The following is a 25,485-nucleotide window of genomic DNA, read 5'->3' on the forward strand; positions in this document are numbered from 1 at the left end:
TTAGAGTCACCTCCCCTTGCAACCGGTGTAAGATCACACTTTTGATTGCATTTGCTGAATTTTCAACAAAAATAAACAATGATGCGAAAGTTACATGCTGAGGTAATAGACTATAAATGCAATTTTTATACATTAAACATCTGTTCGCATGTTACTAGCTTGATTCTACTAAATGAATTGTATATCTAACCTTGTAACTTGAGTAGTGTCCGGATAATACAGTTGTTTGTTTTTTTAGCTTTCAAGAGTTGTTTTCGGATTGATATGTTTGTCATCAATCATATTAGGCTAGATCAATAGTTTTTGAATTCCATTTACACTTCTGTAACATATATAATAGATTATATTTTTAATGTATGTGTGTGTTTGTGTGTGTAGATCGTTTCCGCCTTTATTAAAACATAGATGAGATTGTTAGAAAAACAACTTCCCTCACACCGAAACAGATTTTAGTTTCTGCAGTAGTGAAAAAGTACTGCCAGGCCATTCGATTGTCAATAAAAAAGCAGTGGCTTGTAATACTAATATAACGGCCCACCTATATTGGTTTTGTCGTATATATCATACCAGATTTATATGCACCCTTTTCATGATAAAAACATTCAAAGGCGCGTTACATATAGCAAACACAGCCACACAGAGTGCGAAATTCATCCTCTACTAATACAGACACAGAGTGATTTGACCAGAGGGACAGAGTGAGATAAAGCCCCCAGAACAGATAGAGAGAAATCCTTTTTAGATACAGGCCTGTCCGGCTATTACTTAGCCTAGCTCTTTGTGAATAGGTTCTGGTTCTTTAACGTGCCCGGTGTATAGCACCAATACATGTGAAGCCGTCTTCCTGGGAAGAACCAGTACAGGCCTATTAGTGCCTTATTTTATACTCCAGTTCTGGGTAGCTTGTCTTCTATATGTCAAATTACAATTTCAACCGTTCAAAGATTCTCATTATGGTTTAGTAAAGTTTAAAATTAACTGTATTATAAATGATTGTGGCAGATAATATACATGTCAGTAGTATCAATTAAGTCTTTTATCTGGCAATTCATTCCACTTGTCATTTGTTCAAACACAACAAACAATTCTCAAGCTCCTAAGTTTTTTTTACGTTTTATTATGACCTCTGGTCAGCAAAATAAAAAAATACCAGTCATTTGAATGTGGCTATATATACATGATATATGGTACGTACGTCGTGCGTCATTTCAACTACCAACAATCATATTTGATTATAACTGGAAGGTCGGGGGTCATAAGTAGAATCTTACTATGATAAAAGGGTGTTAGTACAGTTGAAAATGAAAACAAGATGATTGTGTTAAAACATGTAAGCAGCTAGGCTGTTAGTGAAGCACTGAAAGCTTGCACTAGCCTTGATGTTGTATGGGAGTTCATTCCAATATCTGATGGAGCGAGGGAAGAAAGAGTTGATATGAGACTGTGTTCATGAGAATGGCAGAAAGAAGTTTAAAGTATTGTTTCTAGATAGTGTTAGGTAGTTGTGGTCAACCATGACAGTGCTATTAGAGATCTTATACAGCATGATCTGAGTGAAGCATTTATTTTACATTGTTCTGAAGTTGGCCATTTTAGTGATGTAAGCATTGCCGTGACCTTCTGCTATGATAAAAGGGTATTAGTTTTCTTTTATACTTTTGTTATTAGTATATTGTTAGTATTGTACATTTCTTTTTATAAATCTAAGGGTATTACTCGCTTTTGATGTTACATTACCAATACTAGTATACTACTGTATTGTCGACGAAAAGCCAGACCCTGCTTTTTAATGAAACAGGAAGGTCATTGATATAACATAAGAATAGACAGGTGCTCAGCACTAACCCTTTGGGCACTCCTGACAAGACTGGCACTGATTGGGATTGATGGCCCTCAACTACAACTGTTTGGGTTCTATTTAAGAAAAATGATTTAATCCAAAATATTACATTCCTAAATTAGAAGCTGATGGTCTACTTGATGAAATGCATACATGACAAGACAGTTCCCTAAGGACAGGCTAGTCATTTGTTAATTTTTTGCCCATAAAAACTGAAAATATATTGATATAAGAGGCATCATGTGCATCAGTTGTTCACCGAATACCTTTGTGTAGCCTGAATGCAGTTGAATAAATCAAGTGAACAAATTCATTAAAGATAGTAAATGATGATATATTAATAATTATCAAAGAAATAGTTATAGTCACATAATTCATTTAAATAGCTGAAAGAAAGTTTTTTTACTGCTCTTCAGTCTTAAAATTATCATTATAAAATGACAATGACATGACACATGGAGACGCATGTTGCAAAACTTACCCGTACTTAGATTGATTACCCCTACAGCTATCATTATCAAGTCGAAAGAAATTATTCGCTGTGTAAGGTAATAGTTTTATGGTAAACTTTCATTTGAATTTTCAGGAACCTCCACGAAGACAGGTCAGAAATCTCAGTCTACAGAGAACTCCAGTAAGTTTTTCTCTAGTATGTCTCAACAATATAAATGTATATTTATTATTTAATCATAAACAAGAATATATGCTTGTCATATATTATACACCATCTAATGATTTTACAAGTGAGTTTGTTGAATAAGATTTGAAAACCAGCTCAGAGAAGTAAACTAGTATTACAGCTGATACTTTTATTTTTTTGTTTACAGTCTTTAATAATTTTAATTGGTGGAAATTTGTATTGCATTAGTGTAAGAGCAAATTTGAGAACCATATGAAACATGTATTATGCTTGAATATGTTTTTATTGTTAATCCCTTAAATTTGATAGTAGACCATAAAGAAGATTGATTAATTATGTGGATTGAATGAAGTCAGTGCTGACATGTGTTCTCATCATTATAACTAACCTTTAGCCTGCTGGCGGCGAATATTTCAGCCTTTGCGACCAGTGCAGACCAAGATCAGCCTGCACATCCATGCAGTCTGATCATGGTCTGCACTGTTCGCTTATAATTCAGTTAGTAAATTTTCAGTGAACACCCCTTCGAATAATAAATGGTATTGCCCAAACTGAATGATGGAACAGTCCATTTTAGAAATTTAGCAGGCTAAGGGTTAAAGAACACAATTCATTATGGTAGCCTAAGTTTTGAAGGAAAAATTCAGTTACATATACTTACATTCAATCAATTTGTTTCATTGAAAATTATGAAGTTGATTTTTCTTAAACAACAAAAGAAAAGGTGCCAAAGTTATGATAGCACTGCCTAGTGATAACATCCTGCTGTTTTGATGATGCTGGCATGTAATCAGGTAAAACATTCCTAAGATGATGTTGCAGTGGTTCTGTCTGAAAAGACACAGAAGCTGATTTTAATATTAGCTACAGCAAAATATGTGCAAATGTATAAATAAAAGACTTGTTTACAAATGGAAAAAAAGATAATTTAAAAGAATAAGAAATAAAATAATCCATTTTTTCGGTGTTCATGCGAGGTGAACAACAAAATATGATTTGCAGATTACCACGAATCGCTAGTGCAATTCTTGGAATTGCAGCTCGTATTTTGTCGTTCATTTCTTATGAATGATGAAAAGTATTAATCATTCTTTAAATGTATCTGATGACAAAAATGTAATTGCATACTTGCAGGCTAAGGTAGAGAGAGTGATTATTGATGGCGTTGCCAGGACAAAAGATGACATTGTTACAAAGCAAGTGGAAACAGTTTTTCAGTCTGAAAATTTTGAAGATGTAAGTAACCTTGAGCTCTGGTGGATTTTAATGTGGAAATAGTGACAGCTTATTCAATCAGATGTTTTTCTAGAGAATTGAAGTGACAGATTTCTTTAAATGAGCCATGCCATGGAAAACCAACATAGTGGGTATGCGACCAGCATGGATCCAGACCAGCCTGCGCATCCGCGCAGTCTGGTCAGAATCCATGCTGTTCGCTAATAGTTTCTCCAATTCCAATAGGCTTTAAAAGCGAACAGCATGGAGCCTGACCAGACTGCGCGGATGCGCAGGCGGTCTGGATCCATGCTGGTCGCATACCCACTATGTTGGTTTTCTCATGGCATGGCTCAAAAAATCTTGAAGTAGATGCAGTTTGTTGAAATTAAGATAGTTGTACTGGTTGTGCAGTTTAAAGTTAGAAGTTGTGTTAAGATATGTCAATATCAGATTTATTTTGAATCTGAAAGACTACAGCAAAATAATTGAAGCTTTAAATTGTTAGCTTTTACTGCCAGGTGTCTGTTGTTGTAGTCATGTATACATTATTTATTTGACATGTTTTTTTTCTTCATAATAGGCCAGGGGCTGTTAATAGGCCCCTTCCCCTCAGAAAATTTCTTTTGAATCATGCAGTTTTCCCCAAAAATTGACTTTACATCAGGTTTTTTATTCCCCTTTGTTGACGGAATCAAAAGAAAAGATATTGTGACTGCTGGTAAGGGTAAAATTTCTTTCATGTGCACTGATCGTTAAAGTTGTAACAATCACACATATTGATGAATACCGGTTTTCTTCTTCCAATGTACTACATCTTGTATAATATCATGGAAAGATCCAAGTTTTATAATGTTTTAAGGTGTTTGTTAGGTTTAACTTTAATGTTGCACTGGCTTAGTTGTGGATCACTTGGTGACTTTCCAGCTTTTGATGTTGGGGAAGACCCCAGGTGCCCCTCTGGGCATTACTTCAGGCCTGGGTGGCATTTGGGTAGAACCAATGCATTAAGGGGCTAGTGAGTCTAAATCTGCTTCCTAAACCACTTGACCATGGAAGCCGGGGCTAATTCTGAAGAGAAAGAGAGAAAGAGATCATTGTAAAATATATACAACTGATTCTGAAACTATTGTTTTTGAATACAGATAAAAGAAAGTTATGCTATGGTTTCTCAGTTAACCTTCGAAAGATAATAAAAGGTATTTTTTATACTCTATAGATGGTACAGAGAAGCCAAGAGGCAAAAGATCTCATGAAGAAACTCGGAATCTTTAAAAGTATCCACATTGAAATTGACACTTGTAAAGGTATTTGTATTCAACACACTGTATTATTCTACTGATCATTTCAATAATGTGCCATTGTAATTTGAACCATTTATAAGTGCACATGTTAAACATCGAAATACTGAATTATACACAGAAACAAATGAAATTAGAAACTGGTAGCTAATGGAATTTGAAACAGAGAGTGAAATAAGCAACAGATAGCTAATGAAATAAATAAATTTTTAGAAACAGAGCTTAGCCTAATGAAATTAGAAACAGATGGCTATTGAAATAAGTAACTTTTAAGGTAGTAGATGTGTAATAGAGTACCTCCTTTTTGAAGAGTATTCAATTCCTACCATAAACCCACATTTACTGCAATTCTCAGGGGGGCGTAGGTTCAAGCCCTACTGGGACCAAATTTTTTTTCCCCTTATTTTCGATTTTTTCTAGTAAGTTTTTACTTCTTTCAAGACTTATGATAGATTTATTGTACAAAAATGAAAAAAAAAAAACATTTGCTAAGCGATTTCTTGCTGTTCAAAGTGAATTTACTACTTAAACAGAAGGGGTAGAGTTACACATCTGTAAAAATATTGAGTTACATGTGGTAAAAGTTCTCTATTTTGCTTCCATTCTTTAGATTACATATTGTGGAAGAAATTTAGGTAGGATTTACATCTGTCCCAAGGTAATTTTTGAATGAAGTAAGCAAAATTCAAAACAGAAACAAGGATTCGACCTTATTTTTTCAACGTTGAAATAAGAATTCTGTATCATTAAATCCGTTTACTTGAGGAACACTATATAAAATGATATCCACATTTTTATTTTGTGTTTAATAATTGTTTAACTATAGTTTGATGATTCTTTTATTAAAATTAATGGTAAAATGAGTTCTCTGCAAACATTTTATATAGCGTCCATCACTTTGAAATTTTTCTCTACTTGAGCTAGAGGAGATACCACAAGTTATACAAAATTTAGAAAAAACGGCATGGTAAAAGTTGTTTAAAATTTGCAATGCAGTGCAAAACACGGTCATCTTTAAGAATATACCATGCAAATGCCATTTTGTAAACATTGCTATTACACCTCTACTACCTTAAGAAACAGATAGCTAATGAAATGCTAATGAAATAAGTAACCTTTTAGAAACAGATAGATAATGAAATAAGAAACAGATAGCTAATGCAATAAGTAACTTTATAGAAACAGATAGCTAATGAAGTTAGAAACAGATAGCTAATGAAATTAGCTCAGTTAATTAATTTAATTCAGTTAAACATGAAAAGTTATTACATATAGTTTATGTATATTTAAAATTAACAAGTTTATATGTGTTAACATTACTATGCATTAAGTTTAAAATAGTACATCATGTTATTCTATGTTTGACATTGGTATGGGCGGCAAAATCTGATTTTACTTGCTTTTCCGTTTTTATCAAGATTTATTTTCTCCTTTGCTGTGTAATGGTTATATAGTAAAATATTGCGAAATTCTAGTTTTCCATGAGGACTCTGGGACAAAGTGGCCAAGTCAGACGATTGATTTTGCCACCTCTGCATTGATATCATAAACTTCTCTCAGTAACAGATTTCAGTATTAATTATAGTTAATAAGCGTCTTATTGCAAATCATTTCCAGGTCCTAAAGCCAGTTCCCATGGTTACCAGGTTAAATATAAGGTAGAGGAGATGAGATTTATGACAGGAGGTGCACACACACAGATCGGCACAAATGACGGGAACCTGGTAAGCACAAGTTAAAATATGGGCTTCACAGCAACCATAAATATGTATTGCAAATCTGTGACCTTATGCTTTAGATACTTGACTCAGGTCAGTTTAATTTTTCAACTGAATATTGTTAGGCCTTTAATATTCAGGGATTTGAAAACCAATGAATCCTCCATATTACTCATATCTAACTCTTGGATAAATTATTATGTGGATATAAAAGTGATTGACTTTCTTGTTAAAGGCATAATCAGATTTAGTATGTTTTTACAAGCTATGATGTATAATTAACTTTACCTGCAGCTATTTAATGTGAGAATTCCAAACTTGTTTGGCCGAGCAGAGAGGGTTGTAACAGAGTATACATATGGTACCAAACAGACTAGAGGAATAGGCATACATCTTACTAAACCTGTCAATGGAAATACTGATGTCTTGTAAGTTCTTTGTTTTCAAATGTTTCGCTTTGTTCCTTGTTGGTTTAACACCATTCTTTGACTGTATTCTGTTTTCTAAGGATGATCAGTTAATTTCACCAGTTTTCCTGCATCAGTACTGTATCAGCTTGTTCTCCACAAATACCAGTAGCTGTCAAAAGACTCAAAAGTGGAGCATGAATACCCAGGAACACTGAAATTATCTATACTCTGAAGTCATTAACATTTGTGGAGGAATGATTTTAGTTGTGTCCAAAACCATGATTTTAAATCCCAGTGAACAGATAAAATTCCCATATATTTTATCTTCATAATTTGAAACATACAAATAAAATTTCCCAAAAATTTTTCGTGAGTATTGAATTCCTTGTTTCGGCTGAAATGGCCATAATTTCATGGATTTCAAACTTTAAAGTATTAAATTAAAAACATTTTGTTGGAATGTAATATCTTGGAATGATCTCTCCCCCCCCCCTCCCCCCACAATACACACACACTATGAATATTTAATGATTTTTTTATGGTACATATAGCACATGGGGAAGAGAATAGGGATTTTGTATTCTGTACAGAGTTGTGTAATCACATTGTAGAGCAAATCATTGTTCAATTTATTGTTGTTTAAACAGATAAGAGTGCGCTTTTTGAAAGGAGATGGCCTATGTTTTATAACACCAATAATGTTGTATATATTTAATAGGTTTGGTGCTGCTGGATACCAGGCTCATAGTGAATATCCCTGGAGTGGATACAAAGAAACAGACAGAGGTGTTGGTGTAGATCTATCTGTAGGTACTTGATAAATAGACAAAAATACATATAAAGGAATCAATACCTCCAGATTAATAAAGATTTATAAAGTACTATCATTTCTAAGATATTGTAAATAAAAGATTATATATATAAAAGTAAAAAAACCCTCACATTTTGACTTTTAAATATGCAGAAAATAAAGGGTAGTCATACAGTTAATAATCTTGAAGGAATAAAGGAGTAGATTACATCATACTGATGAAATACTGACTTAAATATTACCGATCTTGGATTTTAGATATGCCAAAGACATTTTCATGTTTTTAGCTCACCTGAATCAAGGGTTAAAGGTGAGCTTTTAGTATAGGTGGATGGTCTGTCGTCCGTCATCCGTCGTCAACAGTTTTACTTAAACATCTTCACCTCTAAAACTACAGGTCAGAATTACTACAAACTTGGTCTGTAGCATCCTGAGCTATTAATAGAAATACCTTTAAACAACTTCTTCTCATGAACCGCTTGATGGATCTTCATCAAACATAGTCTTAAGCATCAGTGTAAGGTCCTCTCTCAAATTTGTTCGGATATGAGCACTTGGCCCCTTTTAGATGCAACTAGAACTAAAGATAGAAATACATTTAAACAACTTCTTCTCACAATCAACTTGATGAATCTTCATCAGACTTGGTTGGTAACATCAGTCTAAGGCCCTCTCTAAATTATGTTCAGATGGCACTTGACCTGTTTTGTGTTTTTGTATGCTCAACACAGATATTACCATTCATGATTCAGTGTGTCATATGTTTATTCAGGATCAAATAATCAAGGTCAGATGAGCGACTTAGGACTTGGGGCCACTATTGGCCCTTTTGAAAATTAAGTTATTTTGACAGTAATATTAGGCCAGTTTCTTGAAGAAGTCACCAATATAATGATAAGTAGTTTTAAAAACCAGTTTGGGATTGTATTATGATAGGTTAATGTCAATCAATGCCAGTCATTTTTTGCATTGAGAGCATCCGTGTATTGTTGAATATCACTTCTAATTTCTGTTATAATATTGAAAATATACCTTGCAACATCTTTAGAGCAAACAATGGGAAACTGAAATGTGTTCATTGTACAAAGGTGTTTCCTTGAAAATGTAGTAGGAAAGACAACATCTGCCTTAATAGGAAGGTTTTTGCTACTTAGAAGTACCATTACACTGTATTTATATGTAGATTTACAAGCTATTCTTAGTGAGCAGTTTTTGAATATCTCATTTTTCATTTTACAGTTTCCATCATTGATAGGCAGTCATAATATCAAGTGGGAGGGTGTATGGAGAGATTTACGATGTATGTCAAACACTACATCTTTCTCTGTTAGAGAACAAGCTGGACATAGTCTCAAGTCAAGTTTAAAGGTGAGAATTTGTCTTCTAAAGTCTCAAGTGCGGTGTTTAGCTGAGATATTTAATTGGACACAGTGATATTATAAGTAAAGTTTAAAGGTTTGCATGTGCAAATCTAATTGTGTACATAATTACTGTATAATACTGTATACATTGTATTTTTTTGTAATAATATAAGTATACATTTTATGGACCAATGTTATATCATTCAGCATGAAGAAGTTTTTATACTTTATGCACCATTTGTACATACTTTAGCAGTTGTTTGAAACTTTATGCACAACTGTTATGTTATAATATTAGCCAACATATTGTGGACAAATATCTTTCAGCAAGCATTTTATACTTACGCAATGTTTGGATATACTTTAGCAAATATGTGAATCTTTATGCACAAAATATTATATATTTTAGCATACATTTGATAATTTATGCACATATATTTCAGCAATTGTTTGAAAATTTATGCACAAATATTACATATTTTAGCATACATTTTATAATTTATGCACATATATTTCAGCATATCTTTATGAGAGACAGCAGAGATGATCCTATTTTACCTACTGAAGGAACACTGCTTAAACTAACTCAGGTACTTTATCATTGTTTATTGCTAAACACAAATTCAGAAATAATACCGGTAGATGTGATGTTAAACCTCATACTCTCCTTTTGAAAGGGCAGTTTGTAGACTACTTGGTTTCAAATAAAAAACTAGAGAATGCTCAACATCACTGTGGTGGTTGCATTTTTCTTGAGAACTGAATCTCGACAAGCAAAGAAATTTTCATTTATTTGTCTTTAAAATTTGAAGATAACAGTTTCATTTCTCATTGAAATAGCTTTTTTCCCCTGAAACCAGATGAATCCTTGCTTATAATTACTTCATCACTCCTTTTTGGCTCATCTGATTTTTTGAAAAAAAATGATGAGTTATTGTCATCACTTGAGCGGTTGTCGGCGTCGGCGTCGGCGTCGGCGTCGGCGTTGCCTGGTTAAGTTTTATGTTTAGGTCAGCTTTTCTCCTAAACTATCAAAGCTATTGCTTTGAAACTTGGAATACTTGTTCACCATCATAAGCTGACCCTGTATAGCAAGAAACATAACTCCATCTTGCTTTTTGCAAGATTTATGGCCCCTTTTGTACTTAGAAAAATATCAGATTTCTTGGTTAAGTTTTATGTTTAGGTCAGCTTTTCTCCTAAACTATCAAAGCTATTGCTTTGAAACTTGGAATACTTGTTCACCATCATAAGCAGACCATGTACATCAAGAAAAATAACTCCATCTTGCTTTTTGCAAGAATTATTGCCCCTTTTGGACTTAGAAAATCAGTTTTCTTGGTTAAGTTTTATGTTTAGGTCAGCTTTTATCCTAAACTATCAAAGCTTTTGCTTTAAAACTTGCAACACTTGTTCACCATCATAAGCTGACCCTGTACATCAAGAAACATAACTCCATCCTGCTTTTTGCAAGATTTATGGCCCCTTTTGGACTTAGAAAATATCAGAGTTTCTTGGTTAAGTTTTATGTTTAGGTGAACTTTTTCTCTTAAACTATCAAAGCTATTGCTTTGAAACTTGCAACACTTATTCACCATCATAAGCTGACCCTGTACAGCAAGCAACATAACTCCATCCTGCTTTTTGCAATAATTATTGCCCCTTTTGGACTTAGAAAATCATTTTCTTGGTTGAGTATTATTTTAAGTATACTTTTCTCATAAACTATCAAAGCTATTGCTTTAAAACTTGCAACAGTTTTTCACCATCATAAGTGGACACTGTACATCAAGAAACATAACTCTATCCTGCTTTTTGCAAGAATGATGGCCCTTTTTAGACTTAGAAAATCATGGGTAGGACAATATTTCTATTATACAAAAAAAATCAGATGAGCGTCAGCACCCGCAAGGCGGTGCTCTTGTATAAATTTCCAGTCCATTGTATGTGCTGCTGACTGGTCTATAGCTCAACACAGGTTTCCTTAGCTGAAGTCAAAAATTTAAGAAATAAAATTAACATGTAGTGCCATGTAATAAAACAGTTATTTAATGAAATGACTATCAGTAGTCAAAACTACAAGCCATTGGCCCTAAGGGTGAAAACTTTTGTCTATTGACTGACAAGCCATTTGATAAATGAATAATATAAAGTACAGTGTAACTTCCGAAAACCGGACCTTCTGAAAACCGGAAACCTTTGAAAACCGCACGAAACTCAATGTCCCGTTTTTTCTGTTCTTATTTCCATATATTTTTAACCTCTGAAAAGGGGAACTTCCGAATTCTAAAAACCGGACAATTTTTGAAGCACTGTTTATATTTTAACACTAAAATTGACTTCTGAAAACCGAACAGCAAAATATTTGCTGGATTAAAAGTGTCACCTGATCATCCAGAAACGCTGTCAACATGTTCGTTTGTTTATTTATTAGCGGTGCGCGTTTATTTTGACACTTTGACACGCTATATAATCACAATGATCATTTGATGCAAAAGTAAGGAAGTACTTAGCGATTATTTTCATTTGTATTCAGTTTATGAAAACGTGATGAATTAAATATCTTATGTGTTTAAAACTTTCTTAATATTTGAATGAAAGAAAGACAGATGATTTAAATGATTTCGTTACACCGATTAAACTATGCATTATCAACATTACTTAAAATTTAATGTTGACGAACTCGGGACTCCAAAGATGGTAAAATGTAAGTGGAAAATGTTTGCGTAAATGCCATTATTAAAGTTTTGTTGTTTCTTTTTATATTTGTTATTTATGTATTTATTATCCTTAATGTTTGTAATAATTTAATTAATTAATCAATTAATTAATTAATATGAAATTGTAAAATTAAAAAGGATAAAAATCTCCTTCATCCTACGTGTAAGAAAACATAACTCTTGTGCACCACGTCCACTTTGCCTACAAACTTTCAAACTTCTGAATTCCGGAAACTTCCAAAAACCGAACTTTTAGGCTGGTCCGGAGGTCGTTTGGTTTTCAGAAGTTACACTGTATATCAGAAAATGCGATTTGATTTTATGTCTTAAAAAATAACACTTTACTTATTTATTAAAAATGTATAATTTTTACAGGAATATGCTGGATTAGGTGGGAATGCAAGATTTTTCAAACATGACGTAGAATTACAGGCCAACAAGGAACTTATACTGGATTCTGTAAGTTTCCTTTATTCTGCCTTGGAACATGTTTTATTAGATGAAAAGGGAAAGTACAAGATTACTCATCTAGAAGCCCAGATAATGCCTCCTTCCTGAGGTACAGGTACATGCATCCATCTGGAGGCCTTGACGCATGAACTTGTATGGCGGACAAGACGTATGTATCCATAGGGAGGCCCAGACATATGCATCCATTTGGAGGCCAAGACATATGCATCCATCTGGAGGCCAAGACATATGCATCCATCTGGAGGCCCAGACATATGCATCCATTTGGAGGCCAAGACATACGCATCCATGTGGAGGCCAAGACGTATGCATCCATTTGGAGGCCAAGACATATGCATCCATCTGGAGGCCAAGACATATGCATCCATTTGGAGGCCAAGACATATGCATCCATCTGGAGGCCAAGACATATGCATCCATCTGGAGGCCAAGACATATGCATCCATTTGGAGGCCCAGACATATGCATCCATCTGGAGGCCAAGACATATGCATCCATTTGGAGGCCCAGACATATGCACCCATTTGGAGGCCCAGACATATGCATCCATCTGGAGACCAAGACGTATGCATCCATTTGGAGGCCAAGACATTCACATCCATCTGGAGACCAAGACATATGCATCCATTTTGAGGCCAAGACATATGCATCCATCTGGAGGCCAAGACATATGCATCCATCTGGAGGCCAAGACATATGCATCTATCTGGAGGCCCAGACATATGCATCCATCTGGAGGCCCAGATAATGCCTCCTTCCTGAGGCACGGGTACATGCATCCATCTGGAGGACTTGACGCATGAACTCGTATGGCGGACAAGACGTATGTATCCATAGGGAGGCCCAGACATATGCATACATCTGTCTGGAGGCCCAGACACATGGATAATGTGATGATTGTCCACTTTTGACATCAAAATTTTATTCATAAAAGAGATTGTTTATGAATGTTATGACATTAAAGAGGACAATCTTCCAATGAAAAACATGAGTGTTGGATGAAAAACTGTCAAATTGTATTAAATAAAGGAGTGGCAATAGTTTTCCATTCAGCCTTTACAATCCGTTCTAATTAAAGATATCTTATTTTTACATGAATCTTCATTAGCCTAATTAAGAATTAATCCCAAATACATTTTTTAGCTCGACTTTTCGAAGAAAATGTAGAGCTATTGCACTCGCCCCGGCGTCGGCGTTGGTTAAAGTTTTTGATAAAATCAAAAATCTCTGTTCTATCAAAGCTATTGACTTGAAACTTAAAATACTTATTTACTATCAGAGTCTTCACCAGGAGAAACAATCCCCATAACTCTGATTTGAATTTTGACAGAATTATGCCCCTTTTTAACTTAGAAATTTTGGTTAAAGTTTTTGATAAAGTCAAATATCTCTGTTACTTTCAAAGCTATTGACTTGAAACTTAAAATACTTATTAACTATCAAAGTCTACACCAGGAGAAACAATCCCCATAACTCTGATTTGAATTTTGACAGAATTATGCCCCTTTTTAACTTAGAATTTTTGGTTAAAGTTTTTGATAAAGTCAAATATCTCTGTTACTATCAAAGCTATTGGCTTGAAACTTAAAATACTTATTTATTCTCAAAGTCTACACCAGGACAAACAATCCCCATAACACTTAATTGAATTTTGACAGAATTATGCCCCTTTTTAACTTAGAAATTTTGTTAAAATTTTTGATAAAGTCAAATATCTCTGTTACTATTAAAGCGACTTGAAACTTAAAATACTTATTTACCATCAAAGTCTACACCAGGAGGAACAATCCCCATAACTCTGATTTGAATTTCGACAGAATTATGCTCCTTTTAACTTAGATTTTTTTGTTAAAATTTTTGATAAAGTCAAATATCTCTGTTACTTTTAAAGCTTTTGACTTGAAACTCAAAATAGTTACTTACTATCAAAGTCTACACCAGGAGACACAATTCTCATAACTATAATTTGAATTTTAACAGTTATGCCCCTTTTTAACTTGAATTTTTTTTTTTTTTACTGGCAAAGCTCAAGTTCAGAGTCAAGCACTGAGAAAAGTCGAGCGCACTGTCTTACGGACAGCTCTTAATTAGATATATAGTTACTTATATTGCTCTTGTTGAAAAAATATAAATTTGGGAAGATGGTCTTCAATAACAGGACAACCACATGTTTTATTCCTGGACCAGTAGACATAAATGTATTATAACTTGTCCTTTATCTGTGTTTGTTTGGTTACAATCTTCAGGTTTTACAACTATCATTAGCTGGAGGTGTAATGAGATCTCTAGAACCCAATAAAGATATAATGATCATCGATAGATTCTTCCTTGGAGGTCCTCTAACCTTACGAGGCTTTAACATAAAAGGAGTAGGGCCACACAGTGATGGTAAGTTTAAGTAATTCTTATGCTGTAATAGACATTCTTGTTGTTTTACCAAATTTTAAGAAATGTAAACACAGTATAAAGTTTAGTTTTAAGTTTTTCTTTTAAAAGTTGTTAAGGTCCAACTTTGTACTTCTCAAGGACATAATTTTCATGAAATAACAAAAATTAGCAAAAATTGTACACTTTTGAATAAATCTGAGTTCACAGTACTGTAGGTTACATGACATTTGTAATATTTATTTGAAGAAAAAAAATTGCCCAAAGGCACTCAGTTAGAAAGCACCACTAAAAGCAGCATACCGTTATTCTGCAAAAAAAATGTCGACTTTGAGATGTAAGTTCATATCCAAGCAAATAACATATTTTCCCAGAATGAACTTACTTATATAACTTGGTGAGAAAAAGATTCTTTGGTGAGGCATACACATACACAAATGAAGCGAACATGTTCATATAAGAGGCACACATATATCCTAGAGTAAACACATTGTAAATTGTAAAGGAGGCAATATCCTGTTGTATGCATATATCCTTAAAGGTGAATGAGCTGGAAAATTTGACATATGGCCACTTTTCCAGCTTTTTTTGTGGTAGAGGAAGACCCCAGGTGCCCCTCCGGGCATTATTTCGTCATGGGTGAGCACCTGGGTAAAACCACCGACCTTCTGTAATCCAGCTAGGTGGCTACCTAACATGAAGAATTCTACACCTAATGCCAGGTTTCAAACCCAAATTGGTGAGGGGCAAGTGTTTTGAAATCGGCTACCTAAACCATTAGGCCACAGAGGCCCACAAAATTTTTACTAGATGTATTGATAATAATGGTAATTCACATCCTTTATTTTAATGTCAACCCATGTGTTACAATATTTGACCTGAACATTTTAGGAAATGCTCTTGGAGGTGATATGTACTGTATGGGAGCACTACATTTATACACACCTTTACCATTCCGGCCTGGGAAAGGAGGATTTGGCGAACTATTTAGATCACATTTCTTTGTAAATGCTGGCAACTGTGGGAACTTTCAAACTTTCAGTTTTGGTAAGTTTTTCTTTCACAAAATAATAAAGATGAGATGAGTTTTCTTTCAAAACTTTAACTTTAACTTGTAATTATAATAAGAAGCCTTAGTTGTCAGTAGGTTTCAAATCATTATGCACCTTAGAACTTTTTATAAGAATTCTTTCCGCGATGTAGATTTGGTTGAGGAAACTATCGTGCTAGCTTGGGTACTGTTGGTTCTACCTAGATTAACCCTTATTGTGCTAAACACGATTTATTCTGCCTTTGCGACCAGTGTAGATCATGATCAGCCTGCACATCCGTGCAGTCTGATCATGATCTGCACTGTTCGCCATTCAGTCAGTGTCTTTTTTGGTAAGCACCCCTTTTAACAGTTAATGGTACTGTCCAAATTGAAAGATTGACAAGTATATTATAGAAATTTAGCAAGGTAAGGGTTAAAATGTGTGCCTGAAGTAATGACCTGAGTAGTACCTTGTTGGTTTTCCTCTGCCATTCATTATAGCTTTATTGTGTCTGTTTCAAGATACTAAAGAAATAATATAAAAACCTTAATGATGTGTGAAGGTTGGGAGAGTTTCAAAAGAAAATTCTTATTCAACATGTTAGATAGGCTGAGCATTGGTTCCATCGTTCCAGAATTATTTGAATCATATACTTTAAAAACAAAGAAAATTTAAGAAATACAAAACAATGTGTTATTTAAAGGGAAATCCTATAGTTTTTTATGCGCATCTTTCTGCGCAGCCGAGACTTTCTATGGAAAACTGAACTGAAGTCAACATTTGTTGAAACATGTTACAGACAATCTTAAATATGAGGAATCTTGAATTAAATAGCATTTTTGATAAGTTTTATCAGTAATCAAATGTTGATACTGATTTATGTTGTATTGACAAGTATCATGCCTGTCAGATTTCTTGCTGTTTTTGTGGTTGTGTTTTCACATCGCATTTTAGAACAAAGACAGTGTTGTTCATATAATGTAAGATAATTGACTTAGTACCGATAAGACACATCACCTTTCAGATTATTTAGTATTCAATTATAGAAAGAACTAAGAATTTTTAAAACTTTTTTTAACTTCTAGCACACATACATGTAATCAATTTGGCCAGGTTCGCACCACTTTCCGTCCAAACAGGTGTTGTAGTCTAGCGGTCTTAACATAAAATTTAGCCTGGTGACCCATACATTTTTAGCTCGACTATTCGAAGAATAGTCTAGCTATTCTACTCACCCTGGCGTCGGCGTCGGCGTCACACCTTGGTTAAGTTTTTGCATGCAAGTACATACAGCCATCAAATAAAGGCATATAGCTTTGAAACTTATTTTTTCTTTTTCTAGGTCAATTACCAACCTCTCTGGGTCAAGTCCCATAACTCTGACATGTATTTTGAGCAAATTATGCCCCCTTTTGGACTTAGAAAATTTTGGTTAAAGTTTTACATGCAAGTTACTATCTCCAAAACTAATGCAGATATTGATTTGAAACTTCACATGTGTCTTCGGGGTTATAAAACTCGTTGATAGCAGCAAGTCCCATAACTCTGACCTTCATTTTGGCCAAATTATGCCCCCTTTTGGACTTAGAAAATTCTGGTTAAAGTTTTGCGTGCAAGTACATACAGCTATTTCTAAAAGGCATATAGATTTGAAACTTATTTTTTCTTTTTCTAGATCAATTACTAACCTCACTGGATCAAGTCCCGTAACTCTGGCATGTATTTTGGGCAAATTATGCCCCCTTTTGGACTTTGAAAATATTGGTTAAAGTTTTACATGCAAGTTTCTATCTCCAAAACTAATGCAGATATTGAATTGAAACTTCACATGTGCCTTCGAGGTTATAAAACTAGTTAAGAGCAGCAAGTCCCATAACTGATATGCATTTTGGTCAAATTATTCCCCCTTTTGAACTTGAAACTCTTGATATTTAACCTTTTTGGGTCATATTTTCCTGCTTCTGGGACAATATTTCGAATAGTCGAGCTTGGCTGTCTTACGGACAGCTCTTGTTAGCCATTTTTATGCTCACAAACAATTATCTATACACAAGAAAAACAGGAAAAAAATCTATGAAAGAGTTTTTTTCAGAATTTAAAAAGATAATCTTCACTATGGGTATTTTTCATTGAAAAAGTTCGCAAAAGTGAATATGAAACAATATTTTATTTTCATTGGTACCCATTATTGTAAGGATAGAGTATTACAAATATGACTAATATTAAATAAGTATATAATAAAAGCTGTAAAAAGACAAAAACCTTATTGTGCTGTCTTGATGTATATTTTGGTTGGTATTTATAAAAAAGCAAAAAATTATGAAAATGTTGAAAAATCGCTGGCAGTTTCAGCAACAGTGGGTGTGTTCAAAACAATTTTTCACAAAAAACAAGCCTGGTGACCTATTGTTATTATTTGTTCATTGTTTTCAGCACAAAATTTCCTATCATATATGTGAATTAAAAAAAATTCTATGAAAGGAAAAAAACTATAGGAATTCTCTTTAACTGCCTTGGTAGCCAGTTGCATTTGTTAGAACTTTTTAAGCTTATGTATAAAATGTATTTTATAATACCATTGTTATTTATGGTTTTCTTTTCTAGACCAGTTAAACAGAGACAATATGGATGTGTTTAGAAATTCACTGAGACTAGCCTATGGTGCTGGCATTGTATTGAGGCTTGGAGGGGTGGCAAGACTTGAACTCAACTATGTAGTTCCTGTGTGGCTCCAGCAGGGAGATAGGTACTGACCTTTGCATACAATATTTTATATATAATGATTTACATATTTTGACATAGTAATGTTATAGGGCAGCTTAGCACTGTAATCCCAAGGTCAAGGTCCCATAGTATAATGATGAATAACTTCAATTGTTTTTATTCAATCTGCAGGTTTTAAATTTAATCTTTATAGCATAAATTTTCAAATTGGTCATTGTGTAAAAAGAATGAAAACGAGGTCATGGTACATGGTATTTAGTTTTATTGTAAGGGTATCATGCGATAGAATTGTCCTTTAGCTAGCACAATACACTTTGAATCGGTTACAAGGCCATTATACAAACACATGTTTATATCTTGATAACATACTGTAACTTCATTAACATTTGTGGGGGACAACTTATTTTTTAACTCGACTATACGAAGTATGGAGAGCTGTCCTACTTGACCCGGCGCCGGCGTCCTTCCGCGTCTACACCTAGGTTCAAGTTTTGATGCACTTTCTCTTTATCTCTGTAATTACTTGATGGATTTGTTTCAAACTTAAAATAGGTGTTAAACATCATCACTCACATCATATGACATAAGGTGCATAACTCTTGCACCATTATTTCATGAATTATCCCCCCTTTTTACTTAGAATTTCAGGTTTAAGTTTTGATGCACTTTCACTCTATCTCAGTTATTACTAAATGGATTTGATTCAAGCTTAAAATAGTTGTTCCACCTTATCACCCACATCATATGACACAAGGTGCATAACTCTGGCACCATTATTTCATGAATTATCCCCCCTTTTTACTTAGAATTTCAGGTTAAAGTTATGATGCACTTTCGCTCTATCTCAGTTGTTACTAAATGGAATTGATTCAAACTTGAAGTAGTTGTTCCACAACATCACCCACATCATATGACACAAGATGCATAACTCTTGCACCAGTGTTTTATGAATTATGCCCCCTCTTTGCTCAGAATTATACTTATTTAGTGTTTTGATACACTTTATCTTTATCTCTCTTATTACTTGATATTTTTGACACAGACTCAAAGTACTGTGCAATATCTTCATCCACAATTGGAGTCATTAAACACTCCAGTGACAGCTCCAGCTTCCTCAGATGTGCCCAGTTTCACTATCCAGCATAGAAATAGTCGAGCACGCTGTCTTCTGTGGCAGCACTTGTTGACTTCTGTAGCTGTTTCACTCCACAAAGAAAAACCCATTGAAAAAGTCGAACTCCCATTTGTTTTAATCTCAGAAATTTAAAATGCACAAATAGATTTCCCTACAAAATAGCTTTTTCTGCACAAACTGCCAAATTTCATGCCCACAAAATAAGGGGATTTCATAGTATGTTTTTCAAAATGAAAAGTCTTTGTCTGTACTCTTCCCATCTGTAACAAATCTGTCAAAACTAATAAGCATCTAATCATCTAATCAGATGTTACTAGTATTTGAATTGAAAAGAACTAACGGGTATTATCATATAATATTAAGATTTTGTCTCTTTTAGGAAATGCCTCACTTTTCATATTTATACAGCCTGATTTGATATGATGTGGCAGTGTCAGTTCCTCTGTGTACATCAGTCTATCAGTCAGTCCAAAAAGTCTGTCCATTTGCATGAACAATGTATAGACAAGTACTCAGTTCTTTATAAAAACTGGTCTTATTAAAGTAATGGTCTTATTTTCGAACTGGTGATTAAATGGAACATTACTGTATTAATTTTTCTGTGTCATTGTGGATGCAGATACTCAGTGGAATTTCCGGATTCCAATGCTTTATGAAAATCTACAAAAAAATATTTACTTTGATTCTTTCAGGATGATTTTAATAGAGTTATGGTAGTAAAAATATGCATGAAGAGTTTAAAAGTTTGTGTCACATATATCTCAAGACATATTTGACCTAGAGTCATGAAAACTTATAGGGGTATCATTCTTCACGTGTGTTTGTACTTCTGGGGTTTTATTTAGGATTTCACCCTGCAAGTCAAGAGTTATGGCCCATCACTTAGTCTAAATAAGGCTTAAAGGGTCTAAAAGTCACATGTATTCAAAAAGTATTTAAACTTGAGTCATGACATTGTATAGGAATGTTGTTCAGCATGTGAAGTTGGGGGAAATGTTGGTGTGAAAGTTTGTGACAAGGAACTACAGACTAAGTTTTACTTTTCTTCCCTCAGGATGATTTTGAGTTTTGCACTTGAGATTTCTTTAATACATACAGTGGTATCATTTTATGTTGGGATTACATCATTGCAAGTTCAGTTTTCTGAAGTTTCATATAAATACAAGACTTGTGTATTTTAACCTTTATTTCTGTTTTCTATTTTCAGTGCAAACCCAGGGGTACAACTTGGAGTAGGACTAACATTCTTGTGATACATTGTTTCGTCTAGCTTTTTGATAGACAATTTATATTGCAAATCAGTGCTTGACTGAAAACTGTGATTGAAGGGAAATAACTTACAGATAGAACTGTAATATAAACCAGAATGTTATATTAGTAAGGCTAGGATTGAATGGTTAGTGTTTTGAGTCCAGTTTAAAAATGCAATCCTTCCATTGGTCAGTTTGAAAATTGTTCTCAGAAACAACCAGGCAGATTTAGTGTTTTGTGACAAGTTTAAGCATGTAATCCTTTGACTGGTTGGTTTAAAAATTGTTCTCAGAAACAACCTGTCAGATTGAGAGTTTTTAGACAAGTTTAAGCATGCAATCCTTGCATCGGTAAGTTTTAAAATTGCTTTAAGAAATAAGCAATGGGATGTTAGAGTTTTGAGACCATACTCTAATGTCAGTTTTAAAGTCTTACACCAATGTTCTAGATTAACCTTCAGCCAGCTGGCGGCAAGTGGTTTTGCCTTTACGACCAGTGCAGACCAAGATCAGCCTGCACGCACTGTTCACTATTAAGTCAGTAAATTTTCAGTGAACACCTCTTTGAACAAGAAGTGGTACTGCCCAGATAGAATGATTGACCAGTCCATTTAATAAATCTGACAGGGTAAAGGTTAATACAGCAGACTGTGTGTTTATGGACATGGGTAATGCCATGCAGGTAACCAACATTTTCAAGGTCAAAGAGGTAGATTTTCTTTAAATTTTCATAAATTGGAGAACTGAAGAGATAGGCTTGGTTGTGATGTGGTGAAACCTGCTTCAACAAATTCTTTTCATAACTGTGTAATAATTGTTAAAAAGAAATTTGCTCATTACAAAAATTGTATAGTTCTGTGAAACAGTCATATAAGGGAGGGACAGTTTTTTACAAATTCTGAGGTTGTGTCAGTCTGGGAAATTGAATCCTAATTGCATAGGGATGTGAATATGTACATCTTAACATTTTAAAGATTTATGTGCATAGATGTAACATCATTACAGAAATGTTAATTGAATAAGGGCAACAGATGTTGAATGCTTTTAACTGATGTGTTTGCAATTGTTCTGTTAATGAGATTTAGCTTCATACCAATATTGACTTAAGAAAAAAAAAACAGCCATAGCTGAAACATTTGTGACAATGCAGATTTGCTTCCCTGTGCATAGCTATGTAAAAAGTATGCCTTTTTAAAGATAAGCTGATTTATTTATTTTTTTGTTGAAGGCTGTGTCATGTGTTCAAAGAAAAGGATAATATATATGGATGTTTTGTTAATAATAAACCATCAAAGATGTAAAGACATATCTTGAGCTTTTGAACAGTTATGAGATAGCTTCATTTTTACTGGAGTGGTGTGCAAAAGTAACTTTCAGCAAAATCATGTTTGTATAACAGAATTTTATATGATTATGAGGTATTTTGTTTGCTACTGGAAATGTATAAAAAAAGTACTGTGAGCAAATTCATGTTTTATAACAGAACTTCATATAATTATGTGAAAAAAGACTTACATTACTGCAAAACCCCATTCACACAAAGTTGCAAGGGAATCGAGACTTCCCGTTATACACCAAAAGGTACATGTAGGCTAGCTGACCTTGGGAATTCATGTTTGTATGCCTTTTGTTTACACCATCAGAAGAAACTATGATGCATGGTAAAAGCATACATATGACATTTTCAGATAATGCGTTATAAATGTTGTTTCATAATTATCATCTTGTTTTACAAAATGACTGTAACAAATAATTATGATTTCCTTAAATTTTGTTTGAAGAAATATTTCTCCTATCTTTTATTTATCATTGATAGTGTATTGTAGGACTTTTAGCTTTTTAAGTGAATGTGAAAGTCTTATCCAAATCTAGATCACATTAGTTTTCCCCTCAAAGTTATAACTTTTAAACGTTTTAATTAATTTTTCATCAATCAGTAGTCTCATTATCAGCTCTAATGTATCGAAAAACAAAAATTTTCTTATTCTGAGAGAATATTGCACGATTTTTTGGATCGTGAACATTTTATATTAGCTGATTTACTCTGACCGTTACAGGTGTGAACAATTTTGAGTGATTGATGCTCGTGCAAACAAGCCATAATAATTTAAGGAAAAATGACAATGAAACTCATGAATAGCTCTAACGATCACTTGTACGTGAGCCATTGATGTTCAAGTGAGTGCAGTTACACTGTAGTTGCAAAAGAGTTAAATTTTCGACAAAGTGCATTTTCTATTTTGTTTCTATTTTCAAATTGTTATGTTGTATATCATATTACATTTTATGGGATTTTTCAGATATGTTTTCTAGATGTCACTTCTGAATTTCTTGTACATATGATTATGATTAAAAGCGCATATAAAAAGATGTTTAGATCAATTCAAAAGAGAACATGTCCTTAATTATGTTAGATATAATGATATGTCAATTATAACATGCTTCCAAGGTTATGAAACTGAAATTGGACACCAGTCTCAGAATGCAGGCTTGTCATTGGTTAATTTTTAAAAGTGTGCTTTGAAACAACCAATCGTATGCTTAGCCATTGAGACTGGTCTCCATTTTCAGTTTTATAACCCTGGACCCAGGTTTAATTGAAGTGAAGCTGGCTATATATTTGATAGAACTAATCTGATGCATGAATTAAGTTGTTAGAAGTGTATTTCATAAGAAGAAATGTTTTATGAGAAATATATCAAATAAAAACAAAAAATTCTCTATTTGTTGTTCTGATTGAGATGATTTTCTTGAAACCTCATGTTATTATAGAGGGATATGGTGTCCGGTCTGGCGGAAGGGTGGGCATCAGACTGTTTTCTTAAGAAGAAACGAAAGAGGTTTAAGTTTAGAACTGACCTACTGTTACCAAAAGTGGTATTTAGCAAGCTTGTGTAAAACCCTAACTTAGTATTGTATTTGGGGCTGCTGGGGTCAACATTTTTAATGTAGGAATTTTGAATGGTAATGATTCAGGTCTTTGAATTTAGCAATTAAGATGCCATTGAGGTAAAGATCAGTTTCTAAAATTTTATAAAAAGGTGTAAGCTATACTAGTTTGGACAGCCTAACTGGTGGATGTGGGTCAATTATTTAAGTAAGAATATTGAATGTTTCCTAAACTTTATATATTAACTTGATGCATACTAACAAATATGGAGAACTAACCTAAGATTTTGCTTGGGTCAAGGTTAAGTTGCTTTTACTTGTGAAAAGTACAAAATATTTTTGCTCAATAAACTCTAAAGTTAGGTATAGGGTATTGCAATGGAACTTTGTGTCCAGGTTTCATTTGACGTCGGATGTCATTAGGGTCTGAAATCAATGCTACTTAAGAAACAATAGAGGTTTAAGTTTTGAACTGAGGTATTGTTACCAAAAGTGGTATTTAGCAAGCTTATATAAAACCCTAACTTAATATTGTATTTGGGTCTGCTGGGGGTGAAGGTCGTTGTTACTAAAACTAGAAACTTTGAATGTTCTCCTGCCCCATGTGGTTCTGTGACGATCTGTGTATGAAAAGAATTGGAACCACTGCCTTACCCTTGCATGATCGTAAGAGGCGACTAATAGAGTCTTAACACTTGGTTTTGCTGTAACTCTATGATTCCAGCAGGTATGCAAATTTTGATTCCATACCTCATGTTTTTATTTCTATGTAAATGAGATATGAAACCAAAATTTGTAGTCCTGTTTGGCGCCATATAACCTACTGTGTTGGTGCGCCGTAAAACCCAAATAAATAAATTGAATGTTCTCCGCTAAATAACTTAACACTGAACACTTGGTATGTTGATAGGTTACGAGGATAGAAAGTTTGGATTGCATTTAGGGTGTGATTTGAGTTCAAATCGAGTTCATTGTTACTAAGAACTGAAAGAAAAATGTTTTCAGACAATAACTTTTGTTCCCAAACTTGATATTTATCATGAATATAATGATGGCACGGCTTTATATTGTATTTAGGGCTGCTAAAGTAAAAGACAAACGTTGAAAATTTCGACATTCCCTGCAGGGGTGCTGTGTAGTGAAACCATTCATTCATTTTGATGTTTTTCGCTGCAGCCCGTATAACTTAAAGCATTTTAAATTGTTGACTGTAAGTTAGCTGCCATTCTATGGAACACAGATGGAGACACAAGCATTTTCTTGCTACAAACTACTCCAAATTACATATGCCAAACACTTAAAGTAGAAATTGTATGAATATAATCGGCATCATACGTATGGCAACTGAAATATAATTTTTATGTCAATTTTTATGATTTAATGTTATATTTCAGTTGCCATTGCGTATGAAGGCCCGATTACTAAGGTCTAGACAATTTTCTATAATTTTAAACATACACTTATTGCAATGCGCAAGTATATCAAACACGCATATCATAAACTTTTCACTGTATTCAATAAATATACTTTTATACTCAATATTATTTTCACATTTGTATTAAATATATTTGATTTATATTG

At 33.8% G+C, this 25,485-nt stretch overlaps 1 protein-coding gene across 1 annotated transcript; it reads left to right on the forward strand.

The window, feature by feature from the left end:
• On the forward strand, window positions 1-23,734 carry LOC123537487 (sorting and assembly machinery component 50 homolog). The gene is made up of 14 exons (XM_045321220.2): window positions 1-102; window positions 2,427-2,474; window positions 3,615-3,716; window positions 4,915-5,002; window positions 6,614-6,720; window positions 7,009-7,142; window positions 7,843-7,930; window positions 9,175-9,303; window positions 9,815-9,886; window positions 12,392-12,475; window positions 14,734-14,875; window positions 15,764-15,919; window positions 18,511-18,652; window positions 20,973-23,734. The coding sequence occupies exons 1-14, from the start codon at window positions 79-81 to the stop codon at window positions 21,016-21,018; spliced, it is 1,362 nt and encodes a 453-aa protein (XP_045177155.2). The 5' UTR covers window positions 1-78; the 3' UTR covers window positions 21,019-23,734.
• The last annotated feature ends 1,751 nt before the right edge of the window (window positions 23,735-25,485 follow it).

Source organism: Mercenaria mercenaria, chromosome 17 (assembly GCF_021730395.1).
Source record: "Mercenaria mercenaria strain notata chromosome 17, MADL_Memer_1, whole genome shotgun sequence".
Taxonomy (NCBI): domain Eukaryota; kingdom Metazoa; phylum Mollusca; class Bivalvia; order Venerida; family Veneridae; genus Mercenaria; species Mercenaria mercenaria.

Excerpts from the sequence above, each read along its gene's own strand:
- LOC123537487 (XM_045321220.2), top strand. The coding sequence starts at position 79 with ATGATGCGAAAGTTACATGCTGAG. Across the intron at positions 2,475-3,614 it reads TCAGTCTACAGAGAACTCCA|GCTAAGGTAGAGAGAGTGAT; the intron begins GTAAGTTTTTCT and ends GCATACTTGCAG. Across the intron at positions 5,003-6,613 it reads TGAAATTGACACTTGTAAAG|GTCCTAAAGCCAGTTCCCAT; the intron begins GTATTTGTATTC and ends AATCATTTCCAG.